This window comes from Lycorma delicatula, chromosome 7 (genome assembly GCF_047948215.1).
Source record: "Lycorma delicatula isolate Av1 chromosome 7, ASM4794821v1, whole genome shotgun sequence".
NCBI lineage: Eukaryota > Metazoa > Arthropoda > Insecta > Hemiptera > Fulgoridae > Lycorma > Lycorma delicatula.
Genome location: NC_134461.1, coordinates 143,899,941 through 143,922,159, shown reverse-complemented (window position 1 = coordinate 143,922,159; position 22,219 = coordinate 143,899,941). Strand labels below are relative to the sequence as shown.

The 22,219-nt window shown below is 27.3% G+C and overlaps 2 protein-coding genes across 6 annotated transcripts in view; one reads left to right on the top strand and one right to left on the bottom strand.

Moving 5' to 3' along the window:
* Positions 1-22,219, bottom strand: part of LOC142327427 (prefoldin subunit 5-like) — a 72,765-nt gene that overhangs the window by 9,839 nt on the left and 40,707 nt on the right. The window contains exon 6 of one of the 5 annotated variants that reach the window (XM_075370483.1): positions 21,273-21,659. The exons of the other annotated variants lie outside the window; for them this stretch is intronic. The gene's annotated coding sequence lies outside the window, so the exon portion shown is untranslated. Of the gene's footprint in view, positions 1-21,272; positions 21,660-22,219 lie in introns of those variants that run through there. 5 annotated transcript variants of the gene reach the window in all.
* Positions 1,267-21,206, top strand: LOC142327827 (uncharacterized). The gene is made up of 5 exons (XM_075371165.1): positions 1,267-1,270; positions 4,181-4,258; positions 6,825-6,962; positions 12,428-12,616; positions 20,800-21,206. The coding sequence occupies exons 1-5, from the start codon at positions 1,267-1,269 to the stop codon at positions 20,880-20,882; spliced, it is 492 nt and encodes a 163-aa protein (XP_075227280.1). The 3' UTR covers positions 20,883-21,206.

Genomic DNA, 22,219 nt, shown 5'->3' with positions numbered 1-22,219 from the left:
AAGAAAACTAACTGCAAGAAACATGTTGAAAATTTAAATGCATGGTTTATATGGTCAGATCATCAGAGGTGACTAAATGAGACTATGAATTTGAAATTAAGATTGGTAGATGAAATAGAATAAGAAGTTTTATGTGTGTGTGTGTGTGTGTGTGTGTGCGCTTTTATATTTATGTGTAAATCAGTGTACATTCCTTTTCTGTAAATATCAAAAGTGTTTTTATAATCTTTAGAAATTAATTTTAAATTAGAAAATGGTAACATCTGTTTATTTTCAGTTTCTTATGTGCTTGTGCAAAATTAGAATCATGTGCAATGTCTGTTTAGACTCGCTGGACCCATTTTCAAAGTCTTTTCAAGACATCTTTGTTAAAGACACTACAAACTGTCTGTCCTAAAATTGCAAATTCTTTGTGTATAATGCACAGCTCACATCACTTCCATATTTTCATTGTTTGTTGGCAAGGTTGATCTTCCAGAGTGAGGGTCGTTTTCAATATTTTCTCCGCCCTCTTTGAAAGCTATGTACCACTTAAAAACCATAGTTTTCGATAGAGTGGCATCTCTATAAGTTTTGGTTAAAGAATCAAATATTTCTGTAGCAGACTTGTTGAGTTTCACATAAAAATTGATAGTATAGTGTTGTTCAATGTTTCCTCCATCGCAACCACGTTGAGGTTATAAAACATGACTACACACGAACAGCAGTAATACGCGACTGACTGAACCAATCCAGTTAAAACAAGTATACATGTAGAGCCAAGCTACATGAAGGACGTTTTACATTACCTGTTTGTAGGAAAATCAGTACACTTACTTTTGAGACAAACCTCATAAATCATTATTAATAAATAAATAAATAAATATATATATATATGTTAATAAAAACATTAATACTATGAAGGCCTGAGGATTGTTGTACATAACTCATATACATGATAGTTCTGTAACATACAAGACACTCTAGATTTTCAAAGACCACAAACAGTATCCTGGAAATTGAAAGGTGAGAAAAAAGGATAAAATGCCAATGGCCAGAAAATTTTTAATTAATTAAATCATTGAAGTTAAAAAAAATACACCTAATATCATTTAAATTTAAAAAAAATATATATATAATAAAGTAATCATGATCATTAATTTAATAATATCATTTTTAATACTGGTAAATCATTAAATATGAACATACATTAATTAATCGTTATAATCATTATTTGATTCACTCTTCCAAATTTCAAAGTTTAATAATGTTGGATGCAATTTCTATATGGGTAAGCCCTTTCAGATCAAATGCTGCTGGTATTTACAGACTATTTTGATCATAGCATTTAATGTTACATACTAAAGAAGAAAATAATGGAGAATAAGTACACATAAATTTTATATAAAATGTATTCTATTTCAGATTAGATGCTGTTAAATTTAACTTTTGTGTTAATATGAATCTTTTTCAAGTTCTTTGTTATTTAAATTTCATTATCTGTCACAATAAATTATATTAACAGTTTTCAATTAAAACTTAAATTATTACAACAGCAATCTACTACAACTTTATGAATTCATAAAACTGAGGAATCTTAGTTTTATATTAAACAAAAACCAAAGAAAGCTTATTTAAAATAGCATCAACTTATTACAATATACTTTTTGATTCTAAAATAAATTATATTTTTTATTCAAACATATATAGTCTAAAATTAACTACTAGTAATTTTATATTTCATTTTTTCATAATTTTTTTTAACGTCACATTTCTCTTCTTTTTTTTAAATATGAGAGTATATGACTGAATAAGTTGCATTGATATGGACTTATAAGCTAGTTTATGTATGTTAGAAATATAACTTTTATTACATCTTAAAATTATTTTTGGCCATAATTTAAAGATACAAGCAACAAAAGAATAACTGCAGTACAAAATAAATAAAATCTAAGAATGGAGCTGAGTAACTATAAATTAAAATGTTTGAATTTTAAATAAAAAATAAGAAAAACTATTTAGAAACAGTTGCCTTGATTGATGGATACAAACATTATAAATGGGACTGTGTTAAACAAACTGATACAAACATTGTGACAGTTTATGTTACATTTTAACTTTTCTACTATTCTCTAAAGTATTGTGTACTTAGAAACAATAACATGAAATAATTTCTTTCAATACAACATAATTTTAATAAAATAATCAATTATTATTAAACAGCCTATAATGATTATCAATCAGAGCACCTTAAGTTTACATCATTACCAGAAGAAGTAAGTCAACCTAAAATGAATGCAAGATCTTCAATCTTGAATATTAATTATAAAAATTGTTATTTTAAGCATGGGTTCCATTCAACAGTGTTGTTTTCTGGTGCTTAAAAGTTAATTATTTAATGGAGTAATTATTTACTACCAAATCAGAATTGATGTGGTGTAATGTTATTCAACAAGGCTAAAAGAAAATTATAGCTTACCAGTTAAAAAAATACAGGAACTGTGATACTCCTTGTTCTGTGGGATCAGAAATTAGGCCATAGTTGGGATATAATACACAAATATTTGACGCAAATTTCAAATTTGTAGTCAATGAGTTTTCAAAATATTTGGCAAATAGAAATAATATTGAATATCCCCAGCCCTAAATTTGATCAACTTAAATTAAAACTTTAGAACTTTAAATAATTTATTAAGTATTTTCATCTTAACAAAGCTCGGTTTTCTACAAGCACTATACAAAATTAATGTCAAAAACTACCCCTCCCTCTTTTTAATTTTTTCACAATTTAGCCATCAATGTCCCACAAGTAGAATTTTTTTGAGTCTTTAGAAGAATTTTGTTGAGCCAATCTGGAAATATTAATCAAATCACAAACCAACACACCCATGTAAATACATGTTACAGAAATTTCTACAATTTTTTGTGTTTTCTTTTTGGTAGTCTTGAAAAATTAACGTTTACCAAAAATCTTGATGTAAAAAATTTGGCTATTCATTCCCTTTATATTATGCTACTTCATCAGTAGTAGAGTTATAGTCGGAAAAGTGAAAAAAAAAGTATCAAAATTAAATTGTAGGTATTGTGCTAAATAAAAAAAAAAATTGAATAAACCAAATTTCACATTCAGCTAGAGGTGCATAGATTACATGCACACACTACTCAACATCAGAATTTTCCAACCTTCCCAACTCATAGAAACAGGACACATAACCTGTCTATATAAAAATATTTACCATAACATGTAAAAGTCATAAACTCAACATGATTTAGCAATATGCGATTTACAAATAAACAAAGTTGTATAACAGAAACAACATACTGAATGAATGAACACAACATAAATAAGAAAGAAAAAAAATACAGTATATGACCACATACTGAATAAGTTTCCATCTCTTAACATGCATCATCAGATATTCCTTAAAAGAATCTTATGGAAGCATATTTTCAAGTGACAGAAAGTTGTTTAACTTATCAATTCATTTAATTGTATTTTAATTTGTACATCCAAACATAGGAAATATAGGCACTGCTTCCAATGATCAAGCTTAATCTCTTAAAAGCATTCTACTTCGCAGAATAAAACACACAGGAAGAATTTTTTGTTATTACAAAATATTTTTACCATCAGATTTCAATAAATTAGAGCCTAGGTGAGTGATTAAAAATGTTATTTTCATTCATTGTCAAGTGCTAGTTTTTACAGCTTACTCTATCAAATCTTTTATAATTGTTTGAACATTGCAGAATCAACATGTATGTTATAAATATATTTTTATAACAAATTTCATAGTTATATAAAAGATATTTTTTATTTTATTTTAACTGAATTCTACCCATAAAAACTAGTACAGTTTTCCTTTCCAACTTGTTTCCACCTTTTCTTTTACAACTTGCCTTATTGAGAATTATATGAGTATGATTTGGACATATATTTTAAACTGTAATAGAAAACTGTTCATATTACTTTAAAAAAATTTAATAATTACAAAGTAAATATTTGGAGAAATGCTCAGATCAGAGAAGAAATTTGATCAGATTTTTCAGTTTAAAATTCCTAAAGCAATGTTCATTATAAATAATAAAATTATAATCAAGATACAATATACCAAGATAATAATTATCATCTACTTATACAAATTAAATTCTGTGTCTTTTCCAAAAATAAATTAAAATAAAGATATGTTATTTGTTTCAGGGAGATGTAAATTGTTTGAAATGTTTCCAAGTGATGCTATAATTAAGAGCAATCCTATGTTGGATAATACAATTTTACGTAAGTGTGTATTATGTTTAATTTCTTGACTCACGAAAAAACAAAACAGATAGGTGTAGTGCAGAATTTATAAATTTTAATTGCCTTTTAGAAATACCTTGAACAAGAAACAACAGTAACTCCTTAAAATATCCATATTCTCATTAACATTGTATACATAGCTTCCAATAAATCTGGAAGGGATATACAAAAAAAAAAGATTCAAACAAAGATTGTTACAAAATCAGAGAATTTCGTCTTTAATCAAAATAAATTTTCATCAAATATCCAATGAAGATGTCAAAAAACCTAGTTATATCATAGTCTAGAAATAAAGCAGAGGGTAACAGCATACCATCAAAACTAAATCAACCACCTTTTTTTATCATACCAGCAACATAAGAACATCTAAACTAAACATCTAAATGGATTGAAATTATTAATTTATACGTACAAAGTTGGAAGGAAGAATATAATACATAGCCAGCTACAAGGCAGTTTCCCCAACATGCAAATGTAAATTCTATGACAGGTAGAAAATATTGGTTTAGCAATCAACTGATACATCATTACTTCATGAAGATGATTTTGTTAGGAAGCTGGAGTTTTATGAGGAATTAAATTAATTATTCATTGTAAAATAAATCATCATTTCTTAAGCTCAGTGATAAAGTCTGATGAAGCATATTTTAAGATTGAATGATCAAGTAATCACTCTTAATGTGGAATTACAAAAAATAAATGTTGAGATCTTATTTCTTCAACTGAAACAGAATTCACATCTTAAAATTTTACATGAGTAAGATATTGTTATTGTTATCACAAACATACATCATTATCCCAAACCATTTAACTACTCTATGTTTGGCAGCAAAATAGGGCATCTCCTCACTGTGCTCTTCAACTTAGAAACTACCTCAATCAAACCTTTTCTTGACTGGACCGGATACCAAGGAACAATTAATTAATGAATGGCTACACCATTTTTTGCTCTGAGAAATTTTCATAGACATGGTATTTTCTTCAAATCCAAATGGCTGAACCTCTTCATAATCTCAACTGAAAAACTTGATTTATTTTAAAAATAAGGCTGAAGTCTTATTGGAAAAAATGTGTAATTCAGTGGGTTGTGAATTATGGGTAATCAATGGGTGGTGTAAACACCACTTGTAAATAAATATAAACACCACTTTAACCTGTATATAGTACAGGTTAACTCTAGTTTACAGTGAAATAAATAGCACAGATAGGAATTAAATACCTTTTTATTAACAATTATATATATTTCTTGACAGCAACAGCCAAACAAAAGTTGTATTAGGCAATGTTATTATGTAGTACTTTTCATTAATCTATTACTAACGCTATTATTACTCAAATGTACAGAGTGTGAATTTAAAGTTACGGTGTTGTGCTGTAGCTACTGAAACAACACAGAAGTATGCAATAAGAAAAATTAATACAATAATATGGCCAAATTATCACCCAGCCAATATGGTTACTTTCACGTTAATCTTAAAACGATAAAAATTAAATTGATTCATTTTAAAATTATTCATTCAACATGAATTTTCCTACAGAATGATGTTGGACTTATATGATAGCAATTACAGGTACTATATATCTAACTCCGAGTGCTGACACCTCGGATCAAAAGTATAACTTCAGTATAACAGATGAATGATACACTAATCCATCGGATGAAATTAATGTGGTAATTACCTTTAATTAAAAATCTGAATAAAAAGTAAACATGTTATACCATGAAGATGTTAGTAAAAATTGGAATTCTTGTTAAAGAAAAATGTATTATAATAAACAGATTTAAGATCCCAGGCAAAGTAGTTAACTTTTTCCTTCAGTATTCCAGCCTAGAGTATCTCAGGGAAGGTTTAATTACTGAGCATTAATTAACCTATTACTACCATTTTATTTTTAAGTTCTAATTAACAATACTTCCTAGCCTGGTGATAATGGAATGTAATAATCTACAGGTACACTTACTAACTGGATGCAGGTGCAAGTGGACTCTTTTCCAAAAAGTTATCTGGACACTTATGGAATATCATAAAAATCTATCAATATAAATTACTCAAGTTGAAAAATATTAATGTGTGCCTTACGTAGTTAACTTTATATTGCTAGAAATTGTTAGTAATAATCTAAGGAGTAAATGCATTTTAAGCAGTCCAGATTTTCTCAATTAATAAATGATATTGAATAAGATATAGAAAAAATTGCTTTATTGGCAATTCTACAATGAAGTCTTCAGCCAGAAAATGTCAAGTAAATATTTCAACAATGAAATAGGAATTGTATCCACAGTCATTTAACTAAGAACTGTTTTGTTAAAAGTGACCATAAAATCCTTCTTACTCGACATTCTTTATTTATGATTACCGTTCTTACTTTATGATACATAAATAAATTTATTGATTAAAAAGATTATTTCAATTAATATATTTTGATGCAATACTTGTAACAATATACCGCAATCCACTACTTGCAAAATATTATTTATTATTCCTATTATTGTTGCATTGTTGTTTTTGTTTTCATCTTTTATGTTTCTTTATTCTACTTACAGATTATACAAGGACAGAAATGATATTCTCTGTAATAAGTTTATTATTAATAATGATGGGATTTTTCTTTTCATTCTATACATTTCGCAATCCAAGGTACATGTTTAAACGACTAGCTGGTGGTATTCATTTTATAACTTGTAAGTATTATTTCAACCGGTTTAAAACTATTAATTCTAAAAAACTCTTTTTACAAAAATTTTACATTTAAATTTTATGAATGAATAATATTTTAAATGTGAAATGAAAATTAGCATAATAATCATTTTAAAATTAAAAATTACTCAGTAATACGCTTACTTAAGTAAATAAATAGAAATCTTTTATTTTGATCAGTACATAATACTTTATACAGATCATGTTAAGATGGGTAGATATGTGTAGTATACCATAGATAAAAAAAGTAACTGCCAAAGACTTTACCTGGCGGGATCATAGGAAATAGAGATAAAAACTTGGATCACAGCAGCCCTTCACAAAATACACAATTATAATTTTAAAATAGATATTAATTATTTAAAATCTAAACACATGAAAAAATTTAAACATAAATACATGAAGGTACTCAATATAAAAAAATAAGTATAAAATATTTCATAATTCAAAAGTCATTTATGAAAATTATTTGGATTCATATTTATTTACAAGTTGAACAGAATGCAGATTTAGGTTTTTATATTTTTTATTTAGTATTATTTGAAAATTCATCGACCACGTGTTATGTTTCTGTAAAAGAAAATCTTTTAATTATATTTTAAATATAATGGTGGGAAAATTTTGTAAGTAGTTAAGTAAGTTATTAAAAAATGGTAATGGAAACAGAATAAGGCCCTTTTCTCAAAAGCAGAAGTATTATATTGAGTTAACATGAAAAAATTTATTTTCTCTGGTTTGATTGACATTTTAAGATTAAATGACTATTCTTTTTAACAAAGATTGCGCATCCATAAATACAAACATTTTTAATTTTCTAAATATGGTTTACGTAATTCATACTGATGGGCTCCAGATAATGACCTGACAGCCCATATTTGTATCTTAAAAATTTCTTCAAACTTTTTAAGGAAGCCCGAATAGTTTATGTTAAACTTCACATAATAAATATTAAATAATGTTCATTATATTTAATAATGATAAGTTTAACATTTTATTAAAGCACTTCAAAGGAAAACAGGAAGTTTGATGTTGTTCCAAAAGAAATCAATTTGATCATGTGAGAATTCCAATTAAATCTGTTTTCTAATAAAGCAGCCAGGAAATCCATAATAATAATTAACAAATAATAATAATAATAATAAATAATATACAGTACTAATAATTAATCCATATACAAGGAATTTTTTATTTCTATGTTGTAGCTGCACTGCTTGAACACACCCATAATGCAAGTTGTCTGTCTAATCTGAGATTATTTTTAATTGTTTCTCTTCTGACCATACCGACTCTGTATGACAAATATAAATATAATAGAGCTGTTGTAATGTCTTAAATTATTTCCATGTTTTTATATTGTATATATCATGTTTTTATATATCCATCTTTTTTATATTTAATAATGTCATAATATCTTAAATAATTTCATATTAAATAGTCATAATTAGCTATTTCATGAATGTATCTTGGTAGAATAACAAAATTGTAGAAATGGTTTATTATTCATTATCAAAAACAGTAGAAATAAGGTATCAGGAAGTGTCCTTACTACAAATAAGAACAATCTTCTTTTTTTTTACTGACATTTTAAAACCCCTGATTAAATATTTTACAAACTCCATCATTTATGGGATTGCATAACATTATATTATTGCACCAGTCTGTAAAGGTTATTTGAGGTATAAAAACAACTTATATCCATAACATATTATGTTATTTCTACCTGAATTAAATTATCCCAACAAACACAATATATATATATTAATTTCTTGCTGAATATTACTATTCTGTTAATGGCCCATAAACTGTACCAGTCAGATATTTCAATAATTCTATTTCAACTGCTTCAAATATCAATTTTTCTGACCCATTAATTAAGGCCCAACATTTCAAATCATGTAACAAAACAGATCTAAGAGGGTGTAAAGTTTCAAAATATATCGTTTTACACTTTAGAGACTAATTTTTTCCTTTATATATAGGTCACTTAATTCTTAATGAACAAAGTTTTGGGTATTTATAATCTTTTAACATTTTCATACAAAAAGAATCCACAGTTTTTAGATCCATTTAGAATCATCAAATATGATAGCATGAAATATACTATTAGATCTGTTTCTGACAGAAGTGAATTGGCATACGTCATGCTGAATGTATACTTAAATATTAATGTTACGAAAATATAAAGTGGGGAATTTTTTTGTTTATTTCTATGTTGTGGCTACATTTCTTGACCACACCCATTCTGAAAGTTGTCTCCGTAATTTGTGGTTATTTTTCTTTGGTTATTTATGAGTAGTAATTTTCATGTTATAAATAGTGTTTTGTGTAAGTTTATCCCACTTTTTATTAAAAAATCATATTTTCATAACTTTTGTCCTGTGTGTCTAAAATAATGGACATAACTCCAAGAAAGTGTAAAAAATTGTTTTTCTTCTGAGCATATCAACTCTTTCTATATGACACAACTACAAATAACTACTGAGTGTAGTGTTGCACTTGGAATAGTGAATAGTATCTTAAAATGATTTAAAGACATTGGTTTCTTTTCACCTCAAAGGAAATGTAAATGTGGCTGTAAAAGAAAAACTATTCCCAACACAGGATTGGTTATTAGCAAGAAAAAGTAAACGTGACCCAAAATTATTTGCTGCAGACCAAATTGAGAATTAGCAGCCAGTGGAACAGATTTACACATGACAACTGTTAGATGACGACTTTTGCAGCTGGATGGAAAGCTTGTCAGCTAGCTAAAAAGCAGTTACATTCATATGTTTAGGAGCAAAGAGTTCCATATATTAGAAAAGCATCAGATGAAAATACATTATTGGCTCATACACAACTTTCACTTAAACCTCCCCAGAAAAAAAATGTCTTGGAATTGTTTCACATTTGATTGTCCTTGTTCATTACTTCCAGTAGATGGTATGTTGAAAAGGTTGTGATACAACTTCAAAAAAGAAACTCTCACAAGGTAACAGAATGTTTCAGTAAGATCATACCATACTGCCAAAAAAGCGGACAAATTTATCAAAGAACAAAATTAAAGTGTTTTCATGGCAGGCAACTGGCCAGATATAAACCAGATTGAAAATCTTTGAGTAATAGTAAAAACAATGTCTTTCAAAACTGAATTGTACAACAAAAACTGCCCTCATTAAGCAACAATATTGATATGATTTTATGATGAAGAAATTAAAAAAAAATGAGTAGTGTGCTTGTTGATTCGATGCCAAATTGTGTACATGAAGTGATTAAGAATATAAGAGGAAATATTAATTACTAGATATTCACAAATTCTACAGGTATGATTTTTTTCTAAATAAAGTTATCTTTTATTAAATAATATCTGTGTTTGGATTAATTTGCATGCTAATGAATACTCCTGTTATAATACAGTCTTACACTCTTTAATGCCATCAAATGAAAGTTGAAGAAGTAGCTTAATGAGAAGAATGTGAAAAATATTTGTAACCAACTTATTAAAATATAAAATTTGGTAAATTAATTGATGATTTTAGAATTTTTCGTTTGTACTTCAAATTAAATGTAAATCAGAAATGTTTCTTAACTAACTATCCCACCAAAACTATCCTCTTTTTACATAATTATTATATCTTAAATTAAATTTTTGTTTATTCTCCAATTCACTTATAAGAAACTTTAAAACTAAATCATTAAAGCTGTTTCTATTTTTTTCAGGAAATAGATAGTACACAAGTGCTAATTAAGCAGGCATTACAGCATTCATTTACACTATATTTTAGATTAGTTAAACCTTACTTGTACAAAAATCTTGATATATATTTACCAGGTGAGAAACTTAAAATTGAACCACTACAGACTAAACAAAATTGTAGGCATGTAACATTTTATGAATTAAATGAAAAAATGAAAACATAAATTAAATTCTGTATTTGCATCTACAAAAGTTTACATATTTACCATATTTAAAAAAAAATTCAAAGTAAGCAATATATTTTATGTGCTCAAGTGTTCATATTGAGAGTCAGCTAATGCAAAATATTGTCAATACCCTTTCAACAAAAAATCTACAGATCTCTTTATTTAATGTTTACCTTCATTTCATTGAGAGTGTGGGAATTTGATTCCTAAACTCTATCCTTCAAACAGTCCCAAAGGAAAGAATTGCAACTAGACAAATTTGGAGAACATGGATGCCAAAGCACTCGCCTGACAGTTTGTTCTCTTGTAAAAACCGCATGAATGCATGCTAGTAAATCTTTGTTTGTGACTTGTTACTCTGCACACTTTTAAAATTGTGCAGCACACTTTTAATATCATACACCAATTTTCTCATAGTGAACTGGACACTCAAACATCTGGTGAAGATTTTCAGTCATAAAATACCTAGTGTTGTAAATTAACATGCCCAGATAAAAGAAATCATGCCTCATCTGAATTAAATACAGCATCAGGTCTATCTGTCCTTCAACAATGTTTTTGGGAAGTCAGTCGCATTAAGACATTTTGGTTTGTTTGTTCTCTTAAGTTACTGCAAAGTTGCTCACGATATTGTTTCAAATTTAAATCATGAAGAATCTTTACAACAAGATGTGTATTTTACACCTCTGTTATGATAACTTATATATGAATTTTTTTCAGATCCACAGAAATTCTTTTTCCGTTACAGAATCTGTTGTAGTCTCTGGAACCTGATGGAAGGTTGCCTATTTTCTGTTGCATTTGAAACCAACTCAACATGGCATTTTTTAACCAAATCATGTCTGCTAATCTTTACTGGGATACTGGCATTTAGAAATTTTTCCATAATTTTTTACGGGTTTTTAGAAAGAATCCAGAATTCACATAAGCTTTCATTAGCATTGTTTTCCTCTATCAAATAAAGCATTTTAAAAAAGATAACTGCAGAGAAAGAGACTATATTGAATGGAACATGCATGAACAGTTTACAGCTGACAATAATAGATAAGAGTAGTAACATACACAACTAATAATGGCAGTAGCAGGAACATTAGCATCATTAAAGACAATACTCAAACAACTGCAATTTGGGCCGATTTGGTTCGGTTTTAAATTCTTCACCTGGTATATCAAATTAACTAACTAGTAGTATCAACAAACAATTAACTATTATTTTAATGAAAGTAATGATGAAACATTAAGATTTCCAACATATTTTATTTATCTTTCTGGTAAACATAATCTCCTAATTTCTTTTTTAAGGTAAAAAATAAAATTTATAGCATATGAAAAATGCCAAGCTAACCAAGATTCAAATCTGGAACTTACTGAATAAAAGGTAGACAAATAGACATAACCATTCCTGTATGGAGGTTGTTAATATGTAAATATTATCAAAATTTGTAAATAAATAAATTTTAAAAAAAGTGTTATATATAGTTCTTAAGCCTAACCTACCTTTGTTAATGTCATGAAAGATTATTAATAATTCAAAAATTATTTTTAGGTTTATCAGTAATGGTGGTCATAGAAGTTTTAATGAGTTCAATTGTCTATGAGAAAGAGCATCTTCCAGTGGTACACCCAAAGAAAGCTGATTATTATTATGGCTACTCATTTTACCTAGCATGTTTAGTTTTCATTTGCAATTTATTGGCTGGCATCGTATTCTTTTGGTATTCAAAGAAACGTAAAGGTAATAAAGCACCTACAGATGAAATAGCCATGGCTGATGAACCGACCATAATTGGTCGGTAAATTTAATATTAAATATAACTAATACACTCATTAAAAAAAAAGAAAGAAAAATTTATTGTCATGATACTATAAACCTATGTTAGTAATATAATTGTCAGATGTCCCTCAATATTCCCAGTGTGTTCATTTCTCTTTCACAGATTTTAATTAAGTTTATGTAGTGTAGAATTTTTATAATAATTTAAGAATTCAGAATTCTATTTTTTTCCTCAACTTTTTAATATATCTATAATTATGTAAATGTAAGAAACTATCTTTACTAATTATAAGACCCCCTATTTTTATCTAGGTCCACAATTTGAAAATAATGAAGGTTTCAGGTATAGAATTAACATGAATTATGCTATTCTACTTAGTATTTAATCAGACTTTGGCTGGTAAATGAAAAAAGTAATTGCAAAATAATTGAGAAAAGAAAAGGTGTGCATATAATTTGTATTCTGTATAAAAATACTATTATAAAAGTAATTATTAGTAATTTAATTTAAAGTTTTCAAAGTAAATTTTTGCCAATGAAATCATTGAAGTTTATTTATTAATTATTTTTTGCACTTATTAGTTTTATGATGATTTTGATATCTGGATAAATCATTGATTTATTTTTAAACTGAGCAAAGTTCATATTGCTGGACATTACAAGTCTACAACTAATGTAATCCTTTTTTACTATCAAATATTATATCACCAAGAATTCTAATGTAAATAATGGCCTTAAGTGAATATAGATTAATGTTGAATAGTTTTTATATATAGCCTGTATAGAAAATGTGCATTAGAGGATAATTTATATATCCTCTATAATTCGTCAGATGAAAAATGTTTATGTCTGACTGATCATAGCTACTTTATTTACCAACAATTTGGCTGAAATATTTGAAAGGATATCAAATTAATTCATGTCACATCTTAGGTGCACAGCCCATGCAGGGCCCTGGCCTGAGCCCACTGGACTGCTCTAGTATTTAACTCGTCATCACAGATCAGCTGATTTCATAATCAAGAGTTCAAAGGTTCAAATCCTAGTTACTACTACATCATGGATACCGATGTTCTTTGGTGGTTGGGTTTTAATTAACTACATATATCAAGAATGGTCGACCTGATACTGTATAAGGCAGTATAAGACAGTTATTTACATCATCCTCTGAAGTAATACATTACAGCAGTTCTGGAGGCTAAACAGGAAAAAAGAGGACCCTGGCTTCACCTTTCTTTGAATGTCTCTGCCTGATGTTCATCAATAAAGGTTGTTTTTAATCATTTTCATTACATTTTGACTTTAATTAAGATTCAATGCATTCTAAACCTGTTGTTTGTTCTGCACAAAGCAGCAGTGTATTTTGCAGTCTAGACCCATCAAAATTACACCTTGAGGATCACTTGATTTTATGTACAGGTTTTTCCCCCCCAACCTTCAGAGAAGCAACTCTTATGTACAAGCCAGCCATACCACTTTGGATCAGCCCTGACTATATTATTTCCCCAACCCCACCATAACTGGAAAGTATTTGCCATGTGGAGGGGAGACACCTGATTGAGGACTAGAAACATCTCACAGTACTGTTCTACACTGTTTGCCTTATATTTCTTTCATCTCTCTTTTTTCTGTTTAGCCTCCGAAACCACCGTACGGTATTGCTTCAGAGGATGAATGATATGTATGAATGTAAACATGTAAACGAAGTGTAATCTTGTACAGCCTCTGGTTAATTGAAACCAACCACCCCAAAGAACACCAGTATCACGATCTAGTATTCAAATCTATATAAAAGTGACTGCCTTACTAGGATTTGAATCTTAGAATGCTTGACTTCAAAATCAATTGATATGCAATAACGAGTTCACCACTAGACCAACCTGCTGGGTTATATTTCTTATGTCTGTGTTATATAATACTATCTGCAATAATAATATTTAAAATTGCACATGTCAGTGTTACTTTCTTTAAGAGTAATTATATTCATTATAAAATTAGTTCCAGTAGTGGACAGAAAGATGCTATAATTTGTAAGATTCATTATTATCTGCATTTTAGTAAGCTTAACATCCTGACTTCCAATAGTATGTTCTGTCGATGAGTCTTATATATACATACACACATAGACTAAAATATATATTGTTATTAATTATACTTTCCCAAATAAAACAGCAGTTCAACAATATGCTGAATGGTTACAATCTAAGATATTGACTACATCACAATAAAATATATGATTTTAGTTACCACAGTTCTATTTTCAAAGGTTACTATTTTGTGTATTTTGTAAAAAAAAAAAGACTGATATTATTTGATTATTTGTTTTTTTCTTAGTGTTTTATTTTGTTGTCGACACAAAACTTCAACCAAAACAGTAGGTAAATAAGATAGCTATAGCTAACCAAAGACATTAATCTCTTCTTCATTGAACACACCGAATTAGATAACGCTTAATTTTTTTATTTGAATATTTCAGAGAAATGAGGGGTCTTATATATGAATAAATATGGTAGTTAGTTAGTTAATTTCTTAATTAAATTTTTTTTAACATTAATTAGAACAAAATATTACATCTAATAATTTATTTTATAATTAATCTATAAATATTTTTGCATAAAAGTTTTCTTTATGATTTTATAACCATTTTTCATCTATATTTACATATACTTCATGTATGCATAAGTAACAAAATATTATAGATTTAGAAAATATATTTATTCATAAATGTATATATACAATTATATATGGTTTTTTATTTTAAATATTTATTTTGCTTTTCAGTTAAGATTAAAGTATAGTTTTATAAATCTCAAAAGACATTAATTACTTTTATACATATGATAATTTTAATGTAGAGCATGTACATATTTATTCATAAGAAATGAACACTTCAGAAATTACTTTTCTTGAAAATGTAATACAGTGATACTTTTTGTTTTTAATTTTTTTAAATTATACAACAAAGATCTATAAGCAAAAGTAGATTAATAATGTTACATAGTATGATTATTTTTTATTTATTTTTTTAAGGGGTAAAATAAATTATATAAACATCATTACTCAGTTCAAAGATTATAACTATTTCTTTATTATCTATTTTATTACTGTGGAGTAATACGATTTTACTCCCCCTGCTAATTTGAAAAGTGTATAAAACATACTATTTCAAAACAGAAAGATAATGCATTAATTCGTTGCGTTAAACTATTTGTCTCAGTCTTTCTTGAGGCTGTATTGTATGTAAAGCATTAAAAGGAATCAATAGTAATAGTCATAAGTTCTTTCTCTGACAGTAATGAAATCCACTAAACAGCAATTCTCTGTGGTGAATATATATCATTTGCACTTTGGTGAGCTTGATGGGACTAATGTAAAATCATTTATTTGGCTTGGTCAAGAAGGCAATGGTATCTTGTTACATGGCATAGCAGTAATTCTGGTATGGTAAGGCTATTATTTTTGAGAATAGTACATCATTTTAAAGAATGGCCAGAACTAATTTTTGATTCTGGTCAGGTTGATGATCAGCCGTTATCATTATATTTTTAGTGCTAAACATGCATATTATATACATGGGTTTTAATCATTTATATAATAAAATTATATGTTTACATGCAATGAAGGTAGTGAACATGCAATGAACATTTTACTTATCTTTTTTGTGTACTGCATTAACTACGTATGATACTATAATTACATAAAGCAATGAAATTCATTATATCTAATCGTCATAATTTAACTGCATGTATGAATTTATATATATATATATACATAAATCCTGTTTTTGTGTAAAACAATAAAATTAGATAAAATAAGTTAGCAGAACTAAAGTACATACATAATAATTTAATTATACTGAACAAAATAACAGTAAAAAACTGTCAATAGTTAAAATTAAATTTTATATTGAACTTGAAGACTCAGTTCAATTTTTCACACTGACAAAATAAATTCGTCAAGTTAAGTTTTTAAAATATGAAATACCCTGATGATCTTTGTTTGTAAAATCACAAATAGTTGCCAGTTTCATCCTCTCAGTTTACAGACAGACTGCATGCAAACTAGCCAGCCAGATGTTGGTATGATGAACATGCTGGCTCTAATTCATTTAACCTCAGATTCAAACCCTGGCAACAGTATAATGTTTTTCACCCATCATTTCAAATCATATCAATAATGGAAAAACCCTCACTGTAATAAAAACTGAATAAAGTTTGTAAGTAAAGGCACTTAATACTTTACTAATGCCATTAGTTTTCAGTAAAATAAACTGTGAAATTTTAAGAAGCCAAAATACAGTTACTGCATATTTATTTTTTGTTACATAACTACTGACCAGTGATACCTAATGAATGTATTTGCAAATATATATATATTTGCAAACACGAATTTGTACACAGAGCTTTTTCAGGCTCTCTTAATTAAATAATGGCTGTCCACATCCTGTCAATTTATTAAATGTTGAAAGCATGTTTAATCCAAAATCCAAAATGCGCTGTTAATGCTTAACTCTTCAAGAATAGATATCATACTTTCTATGATTTTATTGTTTTATATATTTTAACAATATTAATATTAATATTCATTGCATCAGCAATGGAAAGAAGCATTTTGACAGTTTCTTTGAGGAACGGTTTTTTCATTTTTTTTCGGAGTAGGTTGCAGGCCTGTTATTACTGGATCTGAGCTAAGCAACAATCTACATATAACATCTAGATTGCAGAATTCTCTGCTGAACTTACAAGCAAAATCTTGATGGTACAAGCGAAAGTGTTTTTTTTTAGCCTCAGCACAGCAGCCTCTTCTGACATCATTGCTATGGGTAATAAAGCTTTTCAATGATGATAGATCCATGGATTAATATTTTATGAAGAGTAGGTATAAAAAAAGTAAGACTTCATGAATATAATTTCACATACAACTTCACCATACCTAAACAAAAGGCTTTGAATTTATCAGTGTCTATTTTATGGTCATTAGATATAGCCTCTAAAATGGTTTTTGACAATGTATAATGTATAATCTATGCCAGTTATTGCCGCTGATAGCTCACAATCCATAAAAGATCTTCTACTCATGTTTCCATCATTGTTATTTCAAAGTCCTGCTTTAGGAACAGTACTATTAAAGCCAATTGTGTTTTAAATTCCTCTTGTATCTCCATTTTTCTTTGTTGAATGATTTGCTTATCACTTTGAGTTCTTATTTGCCATTTTATTACTAGCAATTTATATGTAAGATAAAGCAATCCTTCAAACAATCTTATTTTGGCATGCAGTATCAATAAGCCAAATTTCAAAAAATCTTCATTTATCTGCTTTGTCATTGTTGAATTATTAAAATCCTCGAATGATGTTCCGCAGATGTAGCATTTCATCTCGGCATTGCATACTTTATTGACAACCATTGTCAGCATCATGACATGTTTTACCAAAAATGTTTTGTTTGTTAGTGTGATTCCAACTTGTTAGTGTAAGTTGATTGCAATGAACTTATTTTATTTTCTACATAACTAATTCTTCTTTCATAATATTTGTTTCTTTTACAAATCTTATTCAAATTGGTCTGCAAAATCGTGGAGATGAAGGCAATGATTGATTGCATTGAAACTGTTCTTTCATTATTGTTTCTTAAGATAATGTTATGATTTTTTTCTGTTATTTAACCTACAATCATTGACTTCATTTGAAAATCATAAATACTAAAAATAGAAATTACAAATTTTATGTTAAATTACCATTTAAAATATCCTTTCAAGACTTGATAGCTTTTTTATTTTCTTAATATAAAAGAATATATATATAAATGATTTTCTCAGGCCTATAAAATTAGAAACATATACAACTGTTTGTAACAAGCTTAGTTTGTTTTTTTTTTAAATAAAGATTACAAAAGAATACTGAGAAAGTATAGCTTTTCATGACAATAGACACTAATGAAGAAATTCAATACTAGTTAAGAAAATCAAAAGATAAAAACAGAATTACTGAGTACTTTAAAACAAAAAAAAGTAATATTAAGAAAGATACTGCAATTAAAGGATAACATATAAAGGTGGAGTGGTAAAACCTCAAAAGTAAAGAAGAAAAAATGAGCAATGAAAAGCAAATAAACCCCTTTTGGAAAGGAAAGAACACATGACAAAAAAATTAAATTAAATAAAAGAAATAGAAAGGTAACTAAAAGGAGATAAATAAATGCAGAAATATAATGAACATAGAAAAATAGCCTGATAGTTTTAAGTAACAAAAAAAAATCTAAATAATGCTATAAAAAAGGCTAATGAATACGCGACTAACCCTGAAAAAATTTTAAATCTTAATCCAACGATTTTGAAACCACTAATTTTTTTATATAAATTCTTAGAGCAACGCATAAAAAATTTATATTGGGTTGGCAAGAAGTAATTCCGGTTTTGTAGTGCAAAATAAAACTCAATTTTTTTTAAACAAAGAATGAATGAACTTTTATCAATTATATATTTTCTATTTTGCCCAATAACCTTTTGTTATCTTTCTTTCAACTTCATGATTCTGTCTCTTAAAATTTCTGGTCCATATAAGCAAAAAACTGAATCGAGTGAAATTAAGGGTCATCATTACCAGTGAAAATTGTACCATTCAAAGAGTTTTGCAAACTTCAAAATAAAAATTGTAATCTGATAGTCCAAGATCAGGGCTATACGAGGGATAAGACATTACTTCCTGACCAAGCTCCATTAACTTTCTTTGAGTTATCAAAGCTGTTTGAGGCTTTGCACTGATTTTTCTTTAAAACTTTCAGAACCATTTTTCTTTGATTGCTTCTTTCATTAGTTTCATTAGTTTTTGACAGTAAATATCTCAAATTATTGTTTGGTTCCTTGGAAGCAGTCAAAATACACAACACCTTTGTAATCCCAGGAATTGATATGATGATTTTTTAATGAAATTCAGTTTTTGATTTGGCTTGAACTGGTTCATCATACTTGGACAATGATTGTTTTTGATTTATGTTATTGTAGATGATCCATTTTTATCACTGGTCATAATTAATTAGAAAAAAGGGGTCGACTTCATTGGATTTGTTCATTGATTTTTCACTGTGTTAAATGAATCTCTTTTAATTCGTATGAAATCCGAATATTGATATTCTTATTAAGTCTAAGACATTTGATGTGACTTTCAGTTTGTATGATACATTTAACCTCTCTGCAATCTCTTGCACAGTTACATGACAATCTGATTCAAATATGGCTTAATTTAGCCTTCATCGACTTCTGTAGATCGACCAGATTTGATCATCTTAAAGTGAATCTTTAAATGAAAAATCTCCAGAATGAAGTTTTTTAAACTAATTCTGACACGTGTGTTCTGTTAGGCTTTCAACACAATAAACTTCACATATCTCTTTGTGAGTCTTTATGGATTACTTTAAAAAGTAAAATAAATTTAAAATGTCCATTTTTGCACTCCATACTATAATTGACCATAAACTAAACATTTTGTTTAGTTTAAACAAATGTTTAAACATAATTACACTCAATTTGCTTCTAAATTAAGCTAAAATTGTCAGCTATAAAATGCCAAAAGAGAAAAATCATAACATTGACAGAAGTCATTCAAAACAAACGTAAAGTTAACTATTTGTGAAAACTGATTTTACTTTCTTGCCAACCCTAGTATATATGAGAATGGATATCACATGAGCTGAAAGACATCAGGAACTAAGAAAAAGATTCTTTTCTAAACATTATTGTTTTCATATTACAGTACTATTTTTATATTTTAAAAAAACTGTATAACTTATTTATCTAGATATTTAATTTTAACTTATTTTGATGTATACAAATTTTTATTAAAAAATCTCAACTTACATACAATTTTAAAGTTTGAGATCTAGAACCCATCTACCTTACATAATTACAAATTCTTGTCACAAAAAAAAGAAAACAATATAAAACATTCAATTTTTTTTTAAATTACTCAGAAACTGAAGTTTTATTCTGTGACTAAAAAAAAAAATTAACGCAATATTTTAAATATTCAATCGTAATAAAAGAAAAGTAAACATATAATTCTATTTTATTATTTATTTTTGTAACTTTTTATTTATTAATAACATGCTTTTTTACTTTTATACTTGCTAACACTTCTTTTTTCTAGGTAGAATACTGTCTTGTAATCATCTACAGAGCATTCAAAAATCGCAAAAAGAACAAAGAGTTTTATTGAAAATATTATGTTAAGTAGTTTCTTATTTAATAGCAAAGTAAATATGTTACACTTTCTCTAACAAAACTTTAATTACTAAGAAGTACCAGGGTAAAATTTATCTGATATCTCATATTTTTAATTTTATATGGAGTATAATGTTTGGCAAGTACGTGAATTCTGTGTAAAATAAAAAGAAATTAAAATTACAGTAAACAATTTATTTTCTTTCACATTTATATTACACAGAAACATTTTAAAATGCTGGCACATTTATTGAATAAGTTAGGTTTGATTATAAACATGATATAAATATCTGAAAATGAGTATTTTTCTGTTCTAAAAAAAATTTGGTACTTATTAGAAAAGTACATAAAATATTCTTCAAAAATACACTACATACTCACTCATATACAAAACAGGAATATCAGATTTAATTTTAAAAACTATTAATTCATATGAAAATAATTAAATTTCAGATGGCTATAGAAGCATTAAATATAATGTGCTATATAAAATTAAAAAAAAAAATATTTTTACAATAAAGAATACCATTAGGAAAAAAAATTCATATTTAAATATGTCACTAGTAATCAATAATGTAAACTAATAAACATCAGAATCAGAATCACCTTAGCAATGTTGATACTCGTATTTTCCACATAAATACACAGTAGCTGTTGATATATTTCAGCAAATATAAAACAAATCCAAAAAAAAGAATAATAATATATGGTACTGTGTAATCATAAAACAGCATAAAATATGTAACTTCCTAATAAAATTGGTAGTACTTCAAAAACCTCATCTGGCTGAAATCAGAAACATTAAAATGTGATTTATTTATGTACTTTACACCTTTACATGAGTAACAATCATTGATTTACATAACTTAATAATATTAATGGTTTATGCTTAAACCATTTTATACATGAAATTACCTGTTGTTGTTGTCCATGACAACAATTGTATCACAAATGACTGCTAATAAATAAAAGTAAAGCTATGCCAGTTTTCAAGGTTTTTGAAGACTACCACTATCAAACTAAGGACCTTTTGTGTTCTCCATATTTAAATTTTTTTATGATTAGGCAATCATCAATATTACTTGTGTATTATTCAATTAAACAGAGAATATATCTCAATCTGCCATATAAGGCTGAAAATACCTTGTCGTCCATTTAAAAATTATTACAATTTGAAGAAGCATTAATATGAAAATATGCAAAAATATGAAAATATGCCTACATAATGAATAACAAAGAAAATAACATAAGTTATTACAATTTTTCAACTTACTTCAAATTTAAAGAAAGAGAACCTTTTCTCATACTGTATTTCAAAAATAAGAAATAATGCTTCTGAAACAACA